We start from the raw sequence: 13,907 nt of genomic DNA, 5'->3' as shown, positions 1-13,907 counted from the left end.
TAACCCATCCTAATTATAGTAAAATAGAATAATGAAAATTTCCACACTAGCTTTTTGGAGCTTTATGCTCTTAAAGTAAAATTAATTCCAGAGATTAAACAAAATCAAGACAGTTTTGTTGAACAAAATTCAAAGTAAGAAATACTGAAATAATATTTTGAGATGGCATTAATTGACCTTATTAAAGAGTTGAACTATGCCATTTACAATGATGCTGTGATTTCAAAAAAACCATGCATGTATAAGTGAAGTTTAAAAATTACCACTTTATTTTCCAAGTGTGTTTCTCATAAAGACAAGGACACAAAAATTTGGTAAAGATAAATAAACTCATGGCAAGAAAGTCTTGAATATCAAACTATAAAAAACATTCGCAGGTCTTTTAAGAGACTCTAGTAGAAGCTAATAGCTAATTAGATTAATAGATTTTAATATTTCATTTCCTTTCTGGATTACTACCAGTATAAACAATATCTCAAAAGAGGTTACCAGTAACAAGAAAAATACAGTATCACTTACATATTCTCTTCATCAAAGTGTTAACCCCAACACAACTATGGTTTTCAAGATGTTATTAATTTTATCTATAATTACATGCTTACCAATGCATTTATAATTAATTTGTAATTCCAGTTACTAAAAAGCAATTAATTTTACTAAACTTTCAGAATACTCAATGACTATATGCCAGTATTTACAGATACCCTAAAATTAATTTTAATAATTAACTGGCAATGATTCAGATATAAAAATGACAGCAAAGCAATTGATTAATAGTATATTAGTTACTTTTACCTTTGAAACAAACATAATCACTAATATTATATTAAAGCCAAGGAAGTTAAAAGTTCTTTGTATTATAAAAAAATTACAGCATTAAATGTACGCAATGACTTGAATTAATAATGCAGGAAAAGCTAATAAATACGATATACATCAATAGCAGAGATATCTTAATTCATAATTGGGTTTATGATTATAGAAAGAATAATAAAATAGGGGAAATAATAAGGAACAATAGCTAATATTAATTGGACAGTATATTTTGATATAATCCAAAGGAAGGTCTTGGAAACAAATCTTAACTGAATAGTATAAGCAATTCACTCAATATTTATAAGCTGCCATCTACTGAGAAAAATAAGAAACCTCTTCATGTACATGTGATTTTTTTCTGTTTTTTGATTAACTGATTCTTTTTCTAAGTAAACATACTTTAAGGAGTTATTCCGATGAATAGGTATTAGAAACATCTACTCTAATGTCAGTTTTACTTACTGCTTGGGAAAAAAAAAAGCAGAAAAACTGAATCTCAGTGTATTGTCCATAATGCATAACACTGTCATGTAAAAAGTCCATAATGTTTCCTGAATCTATTAGGACTTCTCTAATGAATAAACCACGAAATGTATTTTTAGAGCAGTATGGTATTATAAAATAGAAAAGTTTTTTTCCACCGTGGCTCACATCTGATTTTCAGATGACCCACTGATCAAGAATTTCTCAAATTATGCAATATGGCCTTCTTATAAATAACAAAAGGATCAAAAACTACTTATCTTGAACATGTATCAATGGGTCTTTTCTACTCCAAAAATAATTATAGATTTGAACAAGTACAAATAGCAAAACATTCATATAAGAAACCTGGTTTTAAAATAAAAAGATACCAACACTTGATACGAATTTGATATAGATTAAAAAATGGCTTACATCTAACATGTTGTTTTATACTGGTAAATAAAAAACTCTAAGTTAACAGAAAAAATCCAGTTTTCATCAATTTTCTTTATCCTGTAGCTGGGAGTATTTTAGAAACAAGTGGCAGGTAATCCAATTTTTTAACGTTCAGAAACACTTTATAACTCAAGCTTTTAGTGATATAGTTATTTCTGTTAATTGTTCTTTTGATTAAAAAACAATATTGGACATTGTCTATATCATTTGGACAACAGTTAAATACATTTTATCATTCTAAAACAAATAATAAATTACTGAAGTTTATGACTAGTAAATGTAGAGCCTGGTTTTTTTTTGCGGTACGCGGACCTCTCACTGTCGCGGCCTCTCCCGTTGCGGAGCACAGGCTCCGGACGCGCAGGTTCAGCGGCCATGGCTCACGGGCCCAGCCGCTCCGCAGCACGTGGGATTCTCCCGGACGGGGGCACGAACCCGTGTCCCCTGCATCGGCAGGCGGACTCCCAACCACTGCGCCACCAGGGAAGCCTATGACTAGTAAATGTAATCTTACTAGTTACAAATAATATAACTTGTTTCTCTTTATGAAAATTTCTCCTTATTTTCAATTTATTGATTTGAATATCTACTCTGGAGAATTTACACATGTTCTAAGAAAACACAAAAGAAAGTCCAGCCACAAGTTGGCTATTTACAATTTCTGCTTTAAATTCTGAAGGAATAATCTAATAGATACTCAGTGTTTCTCACTATTAATGAAAACACTATGAACCTTTTCATAACCATCTGTATTCAGACATTAATAGTGATATTAATAACAAATCTTTCTTACACTATGATTAATAACGCCACTTAAAAAGAGCATTATTTAAATTGTAAATGAGGCTTTAGAGCACATGGGAAATACAAATATATACCTCATTTATATGATAGTTCATTCAGAGAATTTTAAATTTATGAAAGTATTGTACATTTCTTGTCTAAAAACACAGTATGTAACATAAAATTGTACGCCACTGTTAGATTCAAGGCCACTATTAGGAATGGTAACTATTTGTGTCCTGCTGTTTTCATGGATGTCCCCAGGGACTATTAAAGTCCCTCACTATTCTATGTTTCTATTTAACTGTTGAATAATTGGTAATTCTTCAGTCATCTCCCTCACAGACATCACCACTTGTAAGTGGCTGACTTCTTATCTGTCAAATAATACAGGAAAAATTAAAGGAAGCCTGGAAAGCAAATTATCAAGCCTATCACATCTGCATTTAAAAAAATCATATGTAATTATAAGTCATTAGGCTCTGGTCAAGTGTGACTTATTTATATCCTATAGAATAAAAATGTAGACTAAACAGCAGGGGTCTTATAACAGCTATTTCCCTCAAAAATTTTTCCTATTTAAATAAAGACTCACAGAAATGTTCTGGGTGGTCAAAGCCCCTAGAAGTCTACAAGGTAAGAGACATAACTAATCTATGATAAATTTAACCAGAAAAACAAAATCTCTCTGAATGATAAATTTGTTGAAAAGCAAACAGATAAAAATGTAGTCAATCCACAGGCTAATGATTTGAACCTAATATAACTGGGCACACAACACCTTGGTCTTCCCTTCTAGAGGTTATATGATACCAATGAACATATATTCAGATTGGATAAATCCAAATACCCAATGGTTTTAACTCTCTACAAATGTCAAAATAATAAATAAGTCAGTCGACCAGAAATCCTTTCATAAACTTCATTAATTAATGAGATATCAGTTGAAGTCGAAGTTCTACTGGCCATACCACTGGTATCTGAAACTGCTTATTCATTGTTCAACAGTAGTTTGAAAACATGTGCTATATTAGGGTTAATTGTGTTCATTTTACAATCAACCCTCCATCACACCAGAAAGATAAGAGTACAGGAAGCAGTGGGTCACTCTATTGCTTACCATGCCTTCCATAAACCAGATAATTCCCTGATTTAGAACTTTCCCAGTCTGAAATTCTGGATTTAAGGTGTTGATCAATACCAATGATCATGAAGCCAACAAGCAGAAATTTAAAATTTGCATCTATCACAGATTTTCCTTTTTAATGGTGTTATTTACATTGCATATAAAAACCAGAGCAAACAGTGTCAGCTAGCTTCTCAACTAGTGAGTTTGAATGTGTGTATATTGGTGTTCGGGTGGAGGCTGCTTTACAAAAATTTGAGACCTTTTCACAAACAGATTCCCCACTCTGGGCACATCAGAATCTTGCAGGATAGAGGTAGAGAGGTAGTGTCTGGCCCATTTCAGATTGAGAAACACTGAACTAGCCTTAGCATAGGAAGATGTTTATAGCTTGTTATCAATACATGTATAAAGAATGCTAAATTTTTTTTTAAATCTTGGAAATATCTTAGAATATAAATGATTTATTACCAACATCATTGCCTCAAAACTCTAAATACAAGATATTTGGGAATATAACTTAGAGCTACATTAAAAAAATCTATCAAAGGTTTCTCCAGAACTGATTTACATAAAATTATAATCAGTAAGATCTATACCTTATCCCAAATCTTTTTTGAATTTTGCATAATATGAATTATCAAGTTTTCTTTCTACATAATTAAAATTTCTAAGAATCTCCACATAATTGCTAACATCAGATTATTTAGAAACTCATTTACTTTGTTTGTGACCAATTTAGAAAGCATACTTTAGGATCACTCTTTTACCCAATCAAAATAAAAATGATACCTTATAATTTTAGTAGTTTGGTTACAGAAATTTATATGAACATTCCTAAAGCTTTGCGGCCAAAGCCAAAGAAGAAAAAAAAAAAAAAAGTACAGAAAAGCAGAGTAGCAATAGCAGGAGCAGCAGCACAAAGCATGCAATAAATGTAATAATACACCACAAAAACATCAGCGTGTACTGCAACCACAGGCAAAAAGGATAAGAGATAGGGGTAGAGGGCATCGGGCTGGGCACACAAGTGCAATAGTCTCTTACACGTCTGCCTTTGCTAGCTGGAGTACAGGATGGAGAGCGCTTCAACAAAGAAAGGAGAATACTACGTTACAAATATTTACACACATGACTCTCAATGACTAATACTGTATTAACAGACAAAGTATATAAACATACATATAAAGACACATTTTTGATAGGTTGAAAGTACATGTATTTTCAGGAAAAACTGGAAGACAGGAGAGTAAAGAAACAGTTCCTCAGGCTAGGGCTAAGAGTGGTAATAAAGTTTTCATTGGACCTTGCACAGTCACCCACCAAATAATGCTCCATCAAGCTATGGCCAGTTTCTTGTCTGGACAGGTTGGCAGTGGCAACTTGAAATGGGAGCACAAAAAGGTCTAAATAACTCTGATTTAGTGCTAGTAAGCATTTAACACAATATTTAATTAACTAGTCTTGCTTCAGACATTTATCTACCAAATTCTTGCTCTTTTCAAAGATGACTCTTTTCAATGATAAGAGCTAAATTAGGCCTGCAGAACTACTGATGTTCAATTAAAACAAAAAGTAACTTCAACAATATTGTCCATCCTGACTAGGCATTAGGCTTAATCAAAAGAGGCACTTTCACCTTTCTGACATTAAAGAATTAAGTAATTCAGAAAAAGTAACAATGAGTAATTATATAGAAATATTTTTCAAGTTTTTGAAATTTATGATGCTCAAGTAATAGAGTTTCACAAATATATACCATCTCTACTCAGGCGATTTCCTATATTCAGTTGAACCTGACATTTACTGAGTGTTTACAATATGTCAGGTACTTAAAAGATAAAGTGGGTATGGCAGTTCACAGACTGGTGGTGGAGACATCATGCCATCAACAAGGTGGCAAATGCTATAATAAGGGCACGTACGAAGTCTGTATGGGAACCTGGAGGAGGGATGCACAAGATTTTTATGGGGACCTAGAGGAGGGAATTTATAACCTGAGTCTATAGGAGTTACAGAAGATTTCAGAGAAAACCTCAAGGATAAGAAACATCACCCAAGATGATCAGTTTTACTCGTACAATAGCTCTGACGGACTGGTACACAGGAACTATTATTTCTTTCTGTAGGAAACTGGGATGGAAGGTGACTTAAACACGGTGTCCCAAAGAGTTAACAAGCAAACCAGGATTAGAAAGTCTGCAGATTTCTCAACAGGTTCTTCTTAGTCCAGTGAGTCTTCCGTTATGGTGGAGGCTAAAGTCTCAGGTTCAAACCTGGTTATATTCCTTCAGTGATTAATAGGAAGTATCTGTCTCCCTCCACACTCCCCCAAACCAAACAACCAAACATTAAATAACTCAACCCTCAACCCTTCCTCTAACATTTAATCTCTCCCTTCTCTTCCTTAATAATGATAATAGCTAACCTTTATCATGTGTAAAATACATACACATACTTTTCAAAGTACTTTGCGTTTATTAACTTTTTTAATCCTCATAGAAGGATTAATATAAGGTAGGTATTATGATCCCAATTTTAAACATGAAGAAAACAGATTAACTTGCAACAGGTAACAAAACTGGTAAGTGGTAGAACTAGGATTCAAACCTTCTCAGTCAGACTTCTCAAGATGGTATACTATCACTGTCTCTACTGCCTAGCCTCTCAACTCACTTCTCAGTACTGTACCATTTGGCTTCTGCTTTGATCGCCCTAATGAAATGCTGATAGGATCAGTAGCTCCTGTTTGTCCTACGGTACCAGATATCTCCGGTTGTACCTGAGGCTGCTGACCTCTTAAAACTCTGTACTCCCTTAGTTTTCGAGAAACGACACTTTGCTGAACCATCCCCTGTGACCACTGCCCCTCCTTCTCTTACGGGAGTCCTATGCCTCCACACCCTTCTCAATGTGAGAGATCCCAGCTCTCTGTTCTGACTTACTACTTTTCTCTTGCTACAATCTCTCCCTGGGAGATCTCAATCTACTTTCAACTATGTTGATCATTCCCAGATTTCTACTGCTAGTTCACTCCTTTTCCTTAACCTTCTGACTCATCTAGAAAACTATCTGCTGGACATTTCCACATGGATGTCCCTCAGGCACCTCAAACTTAACTTGTCCAAAAGGAAACTGGTCACCTTTCTCCTCTGTTAAGGCTTTTAATAATTATTACATATAGGACTGATTAAATCTAAGCTCCATAATATCTCCTTTATATTCCCATGATATGCAGTCCACATCTTTTATTATTGTACCTCTCCCATTGGTGTTGTAATTATTTAGATGTTTGTCTTTTCCATCAGACTCAGATCCTTAAGGGCCGGAAATACTGTATTATGCTTAGCATAAAGCTTGTAAATTTTAAAATTCTTCGTAAATATTGAATGAACCCTTCTGAAATTCTACAATATTTAACCTAAATATTTCTTATGGCATTTACCATTTTCTACTTCACATAATACATTAACTGTGTATTTTTTTCTAATAATAAGATAAGCATTTTGAGGTCTCCTTCTAAGTCTGATTTATCTTAGCATCTACCACTGTGCACAGCAGAGTACCACACGTGTAAGAAGTGGTAAAACATAGAGAAACCCTTAGTTTTTGGCTATCCATACTCCTAAAGTCTAGGGTATGTTAAAACCATGAGAAAGAGCATGAATAGCTCAAAATAAACTATATTTCCACTATACCAAAAACAAGTCAGAATGTCTCTCAAAGCTCTCTTTGCATCGGAAGGACAACAAGTTTTCTAAGTTGGCATTTAGTATCACTAAGCTAAGAGTGATACTAAATCACCATTGTAATAATGTTCTTCTCCAGGTGGCTACCTAGAAATCAGACCATTTTTATATTTTCAATAGAAAAGAGCAAATTACACTTTCCGGACGGCATAATTAGAGGAAAACACACACACTCTTATACATACCCACACATACCATGGTTTTCTATAAACACTGAAACTGATCTTATAGCAAGCATTGGAAACCAGTACATTTTCTTAATATGCAATCATATACCTTTTTTATTTTAATTTTTTTTCATATACCTTTTTATATCTAGGTCTATAAATTCCCACCAAAACTTTAAGGCTGATTATGGAAGGTAAGCATGGTAAGCAGAAACCAAAAGAAGCAATTTATCTTGTGGACACAGAATTTGGCTAACAGATTTTAAGGTTCAGTTAATGCATTCCAGAGGTCTTATTTAATAAAATAGCAAAGAGGTAAAAGACTTTGTAGTCATGGTTCTTTCCTCTAGTTACCCAAATATATTATTGATATAATATATGATATATAACATATAATATAACATACTACCTAAATTAGAGAAGAATTGCATATGTCAATCTTCTGAAGTGTAAGAGTTTCAAGTCAGGTTGTGCTTAACGTGTGGAAGTTTTAAAAAACAAGTATTAAAGGAGGAAATTATAGAAATGTCATAATTTCTCAGAAGGATCTAGGCCTAGCTTTGGTCATAGGATTAAAAACTCTTTACAATGCATGTTTTAGAAATTTGTCTTCCATTGATTCTCACGTGTGATCAACTTTTCCCAGATACAGCTAAACCTATGCTGCCAAGCCCAGATTTCTGTGATGGGTTATGACAGAATATGAAAGAACTTAGGAGGGAGCACAGTGTTAAAGGCAAGACATAAATGAAGGAACCTAGGAGCCAGGACTGAAATTAAATATTTTGGGACATCTTAGTAAGCTTCTATATGAGGCCAAAACCAAGAGTAGAACTCAGCTTGCCAATACTCCCAGGCTACTCTTCTCTTAATAGGCCAGAATGCAAGAAAAGAATACGATATTAGGAGTACTGGACAGTTGGACTAAAGGTACCATCTCTATTCCTTTATGACTGACCTTTATATTCTAGAGCTTTAATTCCTTGATTTACTCTCTTCCTCAGTACACTAGAGTAAGACAACCTCCAAAAATCAAGCTGACACATTCGCATTTGCCAGATAAATGGGCAAATTCCATTTTTGTGAACTTAGGCTAAATGAACAGAGTACTGAACTGTAATTTAATAAAACTCAGAACTTACCTAGCACGTGTTTCATATACATGACAATATATTTATCAAATATAAACAGCCACTCATTCATTTATATAACTATAACTAGTATTCCTTGAATATAGTCAAGTCAAGCATTTTGGGGGTTCACTTGAGAAGGAGAAAATGAACTCAACAGAATGGGAAGTTCCTGTAAGCTTAGTCCGATGATCCCTGGTTCTGCTACCATAGGAATGAAGGGAACAGATGGGAGAAAACTTAAGCTGCTGAGCTCCATTTGCTCCCCCCATCTGTAACCTGCAGGATGACGCTGGGCCTAATATGCAGTATCACAGGCAGTCTAGGACTGGGCACGTGGGGTTGAGAAGAAAGATAAGGGTAAAAGAGGAAATCATTTCCACAGCAGAAAGGATCCTGGTATCTGTTCAACTGCTATCTCAGTAACTCACATGGGAGTGCCTTACCCAAGGGACCACTAATCAAAATGGTCTCAGTTTCTCTCAAAATTAACTCACCCCCCACCCCCTTTTATCTGCCCTAAAGAATGCCACGTAACCCTTTTGTCAACACGTCCCTATTACTCCAAAGACTGAGAATCCTAAAAAGTCACTCTCACTAATGGAAGAGTAACCTATCTACTAGTGGTAGTGCTGTGGTAAATAATTACTAAAACCACTGGACTAAAGATCTTCTAAGGTTCTCTTCTCCTTGAAAAGTCTATTATTCTACATGTGGAACTGCAAACGCTGAGTTACAGAAGCAGAATGTTGAGAATGTATTCTGCTGTGCCTGAGTCAGAGGGAAGGAGGGACTGGTGTTACATATACTCTTTCTCTTCTGTCAAGAGTTGTCTGAACAGCGTATCTTAAGAGGAAAGCATCTTGTTCCGAACGTCTTCCCATATTGCCCCAAATCCTAGCATTCATCTGAATTTTGAATAACAGGCAAAACATAGTGAGGAAAACTTAGAGGTAGGAGAGTGATTAGGTGTACTATTTAAGTAAAAGAATTATAGTTCTAATAGGCCTGTGTGGGAGGGTTAAGGAAAAAACTAGAAGGTAATTTTCGGGGAGGGGCGGCACTGGTGATAAAGCTCTGAAGAATCTGAGGGCAGTATGAGGGCACTAGGTTACTGGGGGCAGATGGAGAAGGTCAATGATGTGTGGACACAAAAGAAAACTTCATTTGTGCAATTTTGCTTAAAACTAACCTTATTCCCTCCTATACCTACAAATTTCACTGCAATTCAACTTTAGGTCTTCAACATAATCTTTTCCTTTTCTATAGCAATGAGATTGAAAACAGAAAAGAATGAGCAGAGGATGTGTCCTGTGGATTAGTTAAGAGATGGAGTCTACTTAGTATAGAGCACAGTCACATATTTCAAACGTCGTGCACAACAACGTAACTAGTTTGGGCACAAAGAACAATCAAGATTTATTTTAATCCTTAAGAATCCACATGCCTAAGAGAAAGGAAGCTACAGAACTTGAGTTTTATACTAAGTATCTTGGATGCTGAACCCAAGCATGCCAAAGATTGAATACCATTATTCAAAATAACATTCTATTATGACTGGGAGGGTGAAACGGATGATAATGCTGGGAAGGGTGGTCACAGTTACAGACTACGAAGGGAAATAAGAGGTTTATGCCATAAAGTATGAATTAAGAATACAAAATATTTTTTTAAATGGGAGGTTACTGCTGGCCTTTGCCCTGACACGTAAAAAGCATTTCCAGTGGTAATGTGATTCAATAGGAGGAAAGTATAATGATGCACATTGGTGGTAAGCGGAAGGCTGAGTGGTGAAGAGCTACTAAGGAAGTACTTAAGTGAAACTGAATTTGTGGACAAGAAAGGAAGCTAAAGAGAACGCAGCAATGGAGGGGAACTGGTCTATTAAGAGTAAGGAAATAATAACCAGTATTATTGAGGGTATTACATATGTTGTTTCTTTAAATTCTCCAACAACCTTATGAGATTAGTACTATTATTATCCTTGTTTGTCTGATGAGCAAACCAGTGCACAGAAAGGTTAGATAACTTGCTCCAAATTATATACCTAGAAAGTGGCAGAGGCAGGATTTGAATCAGCTTAGGTGCTTAAGCAGTAAATTGAGAGGAAAGTGCTCAGGAAGCAAATGAGAAAAAAACCATGCCCTTGAAGAGCTGGAGCCTGAATCATAAAGATTCAGCAGCCTCTGTGAACTTAGTTCTGGTTTACTTTATAATAGGAGTTCCTTTGTACTACTTTACAATTTACATGTATGTCTGAACTGTATCTGTACTGGGTAATAGTGGGTGAAGGGTAAGAAAGGGTACTTCTAGAGGAAAAGTAAAAGTGGGAAACAGACACTACAGCTGGGTGGTGGCAGAAGACAGCATATGAGAGCAGAGATGAGACAGGAGTGGGCTGAGATGTGCTTCTGCTGAGAAGAGCTAACCTATTTACCAAAATACATACTACTCCTGTGTTGTACATTCAAAGATTTTTGTGGAAGAAAAAGGGATGTGGAGAAGAGTTTATTAGAAAGAAAAATGAAAATGGTCTTCTAGGAGAAAGGACAACTAAAATATTTGTTCAAACTTCCTTCCCATTCTTTTTAAGGTGAATGTTATCTGTATGGAAATACCATACTGAGTATTTTAGAATAGTAAAATATACATCAGATTATAACATCAAATATTATTGTACATCAAGAGTTCTCTTTTTATCACAATGCAGAATTAGCTAGTTTAATTATTTGTCTCAAGAATAATAAAATAGTTTCCATTTAGAATGGAAAGGTGCACACTTTGGTATAAATATTTCAAAGAAATAAAAAATCACTTAAAAATATAGATCAGGAGTTTTCTTTAGTAGAAAATTATGCTTAATACTCTCCTCAATATAAGAATTATAGTTAACAAAACACAAAAAATAAAACATTTAAAGAATTTCCCCGGTTTAAAAATAGTTATATGCACAATATTTGCATTTGAACCCATTTTATTTCCAAATTTCCGTAAAGATAGAATGTTCAACGGGATAATACAATGCTTTACAACAAGAATTATTGTGCCATTTAATGTGGATTAGAGAGAATGTATATGTCAGGTATTTCTGTAAAGAGAGGAACACTATACATTAGGAACTTCTAAATTAATAAATCTATACAATTAATTTAAGAGAGAAAATGATAATGCAGTTAATTTATAGTGAATGTAGTGCATATATTAACTAAAATCATTTTTTACATTAGAAGAGAAATTCTGTCGGCATTAAAAACTGATCTGTACTCGATTATTGTGTCATGATAAAATCTACTGGAAGAGTTAATAAAACGTGTCACTTGTTCTGATTCTACCACCAGGGGTTTACTTTTAACTAACATATAAACTAAATAGTAAAGTGCTGAAAAGAAAAGGGGAATATGAAATAGAAATTGCCATGAAAAACAAAAATGAGCAATTACTTATATCTATATCTCTATAGTGACAATAATCAAATAAGCATTCCAGTCTTCAGAATTGTTGCAAAGCATGGAACTATAGAGATTCTCTGATGGACAACACATTTTTAAAAGTACATTTTTACTTTATTATATTTAATAATGATAACTCTTCATTGTGTTTAAAGTAAGAAAGAAGCACATTTTGGCTCACAAATTATCAAGTGTGATATTTCTAAAACTGACTGCATTACTAGGTAAATTCTTCATATCAATTCACTGATCTCTTTTACTGAAGGATGCATTGGTTTGAAAATCAAAGACTTACGTCATCCAAAAAATCAATCAGTGAAGATGAGGAAGAAGAAAAGGAATCCTATTTAACGAATACAGCAATAAAAAAATAGAAAAAATGGATGAAGCAATTTAATAGGAAATAATAAATCAAAAATTTTATAAAACAATTGAAAGGCAAATGACATTAATTCAAATAAATAAATGAGAAAAGCAGTCACTGTCATTGTTTCTCAAGAAACGTAGAAATTCATTAATTACTTTTTAAAGAGTGATTCGGTTTTCCTTTCCCAAAAGAATGAAATACAATTCATATACTGTGCTCAAAATGTATTAAGCTGAAGCTCATTAATAATCAAATTAAATGGAAGCACTCCAGAAGGTAACAACTAAAAGTAAGCAACAGAATCTCTGCCTCTAATCGTTCCTGCTAGAATGTAAGCTTCTTGAGGGGCAGGACTTTGTCAATTTGGTCACTACTGTATCTCCAGCACCTAGAACAGTGCCTTGCACAGAGACATACGATTATTTGTTGATTAAGATATAATCACTAACTTAAGTTTTCTGACATAAAAATATACTTCATATCTTATTTTTTTTTCTAGCAAAGAATTTAAGTACCAAAGAATGACAGAGTCATATAATCACTATTTCATTATAATGGAGTGTGCCAAATAAAGTCTATGTAATACTTTTAACAAAAAGCATTCTTTTGGTATACTTCTAAAAAACTGAATTGATTTGGAACTAGAACCAGCATTGCCCTATTGTGAGCTCTGAAATTTTCACTTGTTTTTTACTGTGGCTCTATGCTTTGGAGAAAAAAGAAAAGTGTCAAAATTATTTAAAGTCAGGATTTGTTCTGCACTTACTGTTCCTCAGGGAAAGAGATGAAATTTCTTTTAAATCTTATCAACGACCCTCTTATTTAGATCTTTCTTAGATTTTTCTTAAACACAAGAAAAGTTTATGATTAAAGTTTCCATAACATTGCAGAACATATTCCTTTCCTAATACGCTTTTGTTTATATAAGATTCTAGGTCCTCTTATATGGGATGCAATAAAGGTTTTATTGCAAATAAATTTTAAATCACAAAGTAAATTTTAAATTGACTGCAGAGGATATATGAAAAGTTTAATACTTACTTCAAATTGATCCAGAGCATCGGTAGGCGTATTCAAAAATGCCAAGAAAGAATGCTGTGAGTCTTGGTGCTCTATACCTAGAAGACAGCAGCAACTTTTTTTAAAACTAGAACAATTAAAACTAATTTTCATGGATAACCTTTCCTGTCTGAATCTATTAAAAAGCTGCTCACAAACTACTGTATTTTAAAACCAATTAACATCATTAACTCCACATACTTAAAAAACTAAAATACATTAATGTTTCTTGGAATATCACTCAATAGTTAAATTATATCAGACTCCATGAAATACTTGTTTCTTGACTTATTTGAGTTCCTGAATTTCTTTTCCTACACAGTACACTGTAAGAAGCACA

At 34.0% G+C, this 13,907-nt stretch overlaps 1 protein-coding gene across 1 annotated transcript in view; it reads right to left on the bottom strand.

Moving 5' to 3' along the window:
* Nucleotides 1-13,907, bottom strand: part of CDC42BPA (CDC42 binding protein kinase alpha) — a 345,595-nt gene that overhangs the window by 47,059 nt on the left and 284,629 nt on the right. Inside the window, 2 exon segments of the mRNA XM_032632745.1 lie at nucleotides 12,437-12,484; nucleotides 13,550-13,626. Of these exon segments, the coding sequence (XP_032488636.1) occupies nucleotides 12,437-12,484; nucleotides 13,550-13,626 (125 nt within the window).

This window comes from Phocoena sinus, chromosome 1, assembly GCF_008692025.1.
Source record: "Phocoena sinus isolate mPhoSin1 chromosome 1, mPhoSin1.pri, whole genome shotgun sequence".
Taxonomy (NCBI): Eukaryota; Metazoa; Chordata; class Mammalia; order Artiodactyla; family Phocoenidae; genus Phocoena; species Phocoena sinus.
The sequence above is the reverse complement of the archived record's forward strand: the minus strand, read 5'-3'. Positions and strand labels throughout refer to the sequence as shown.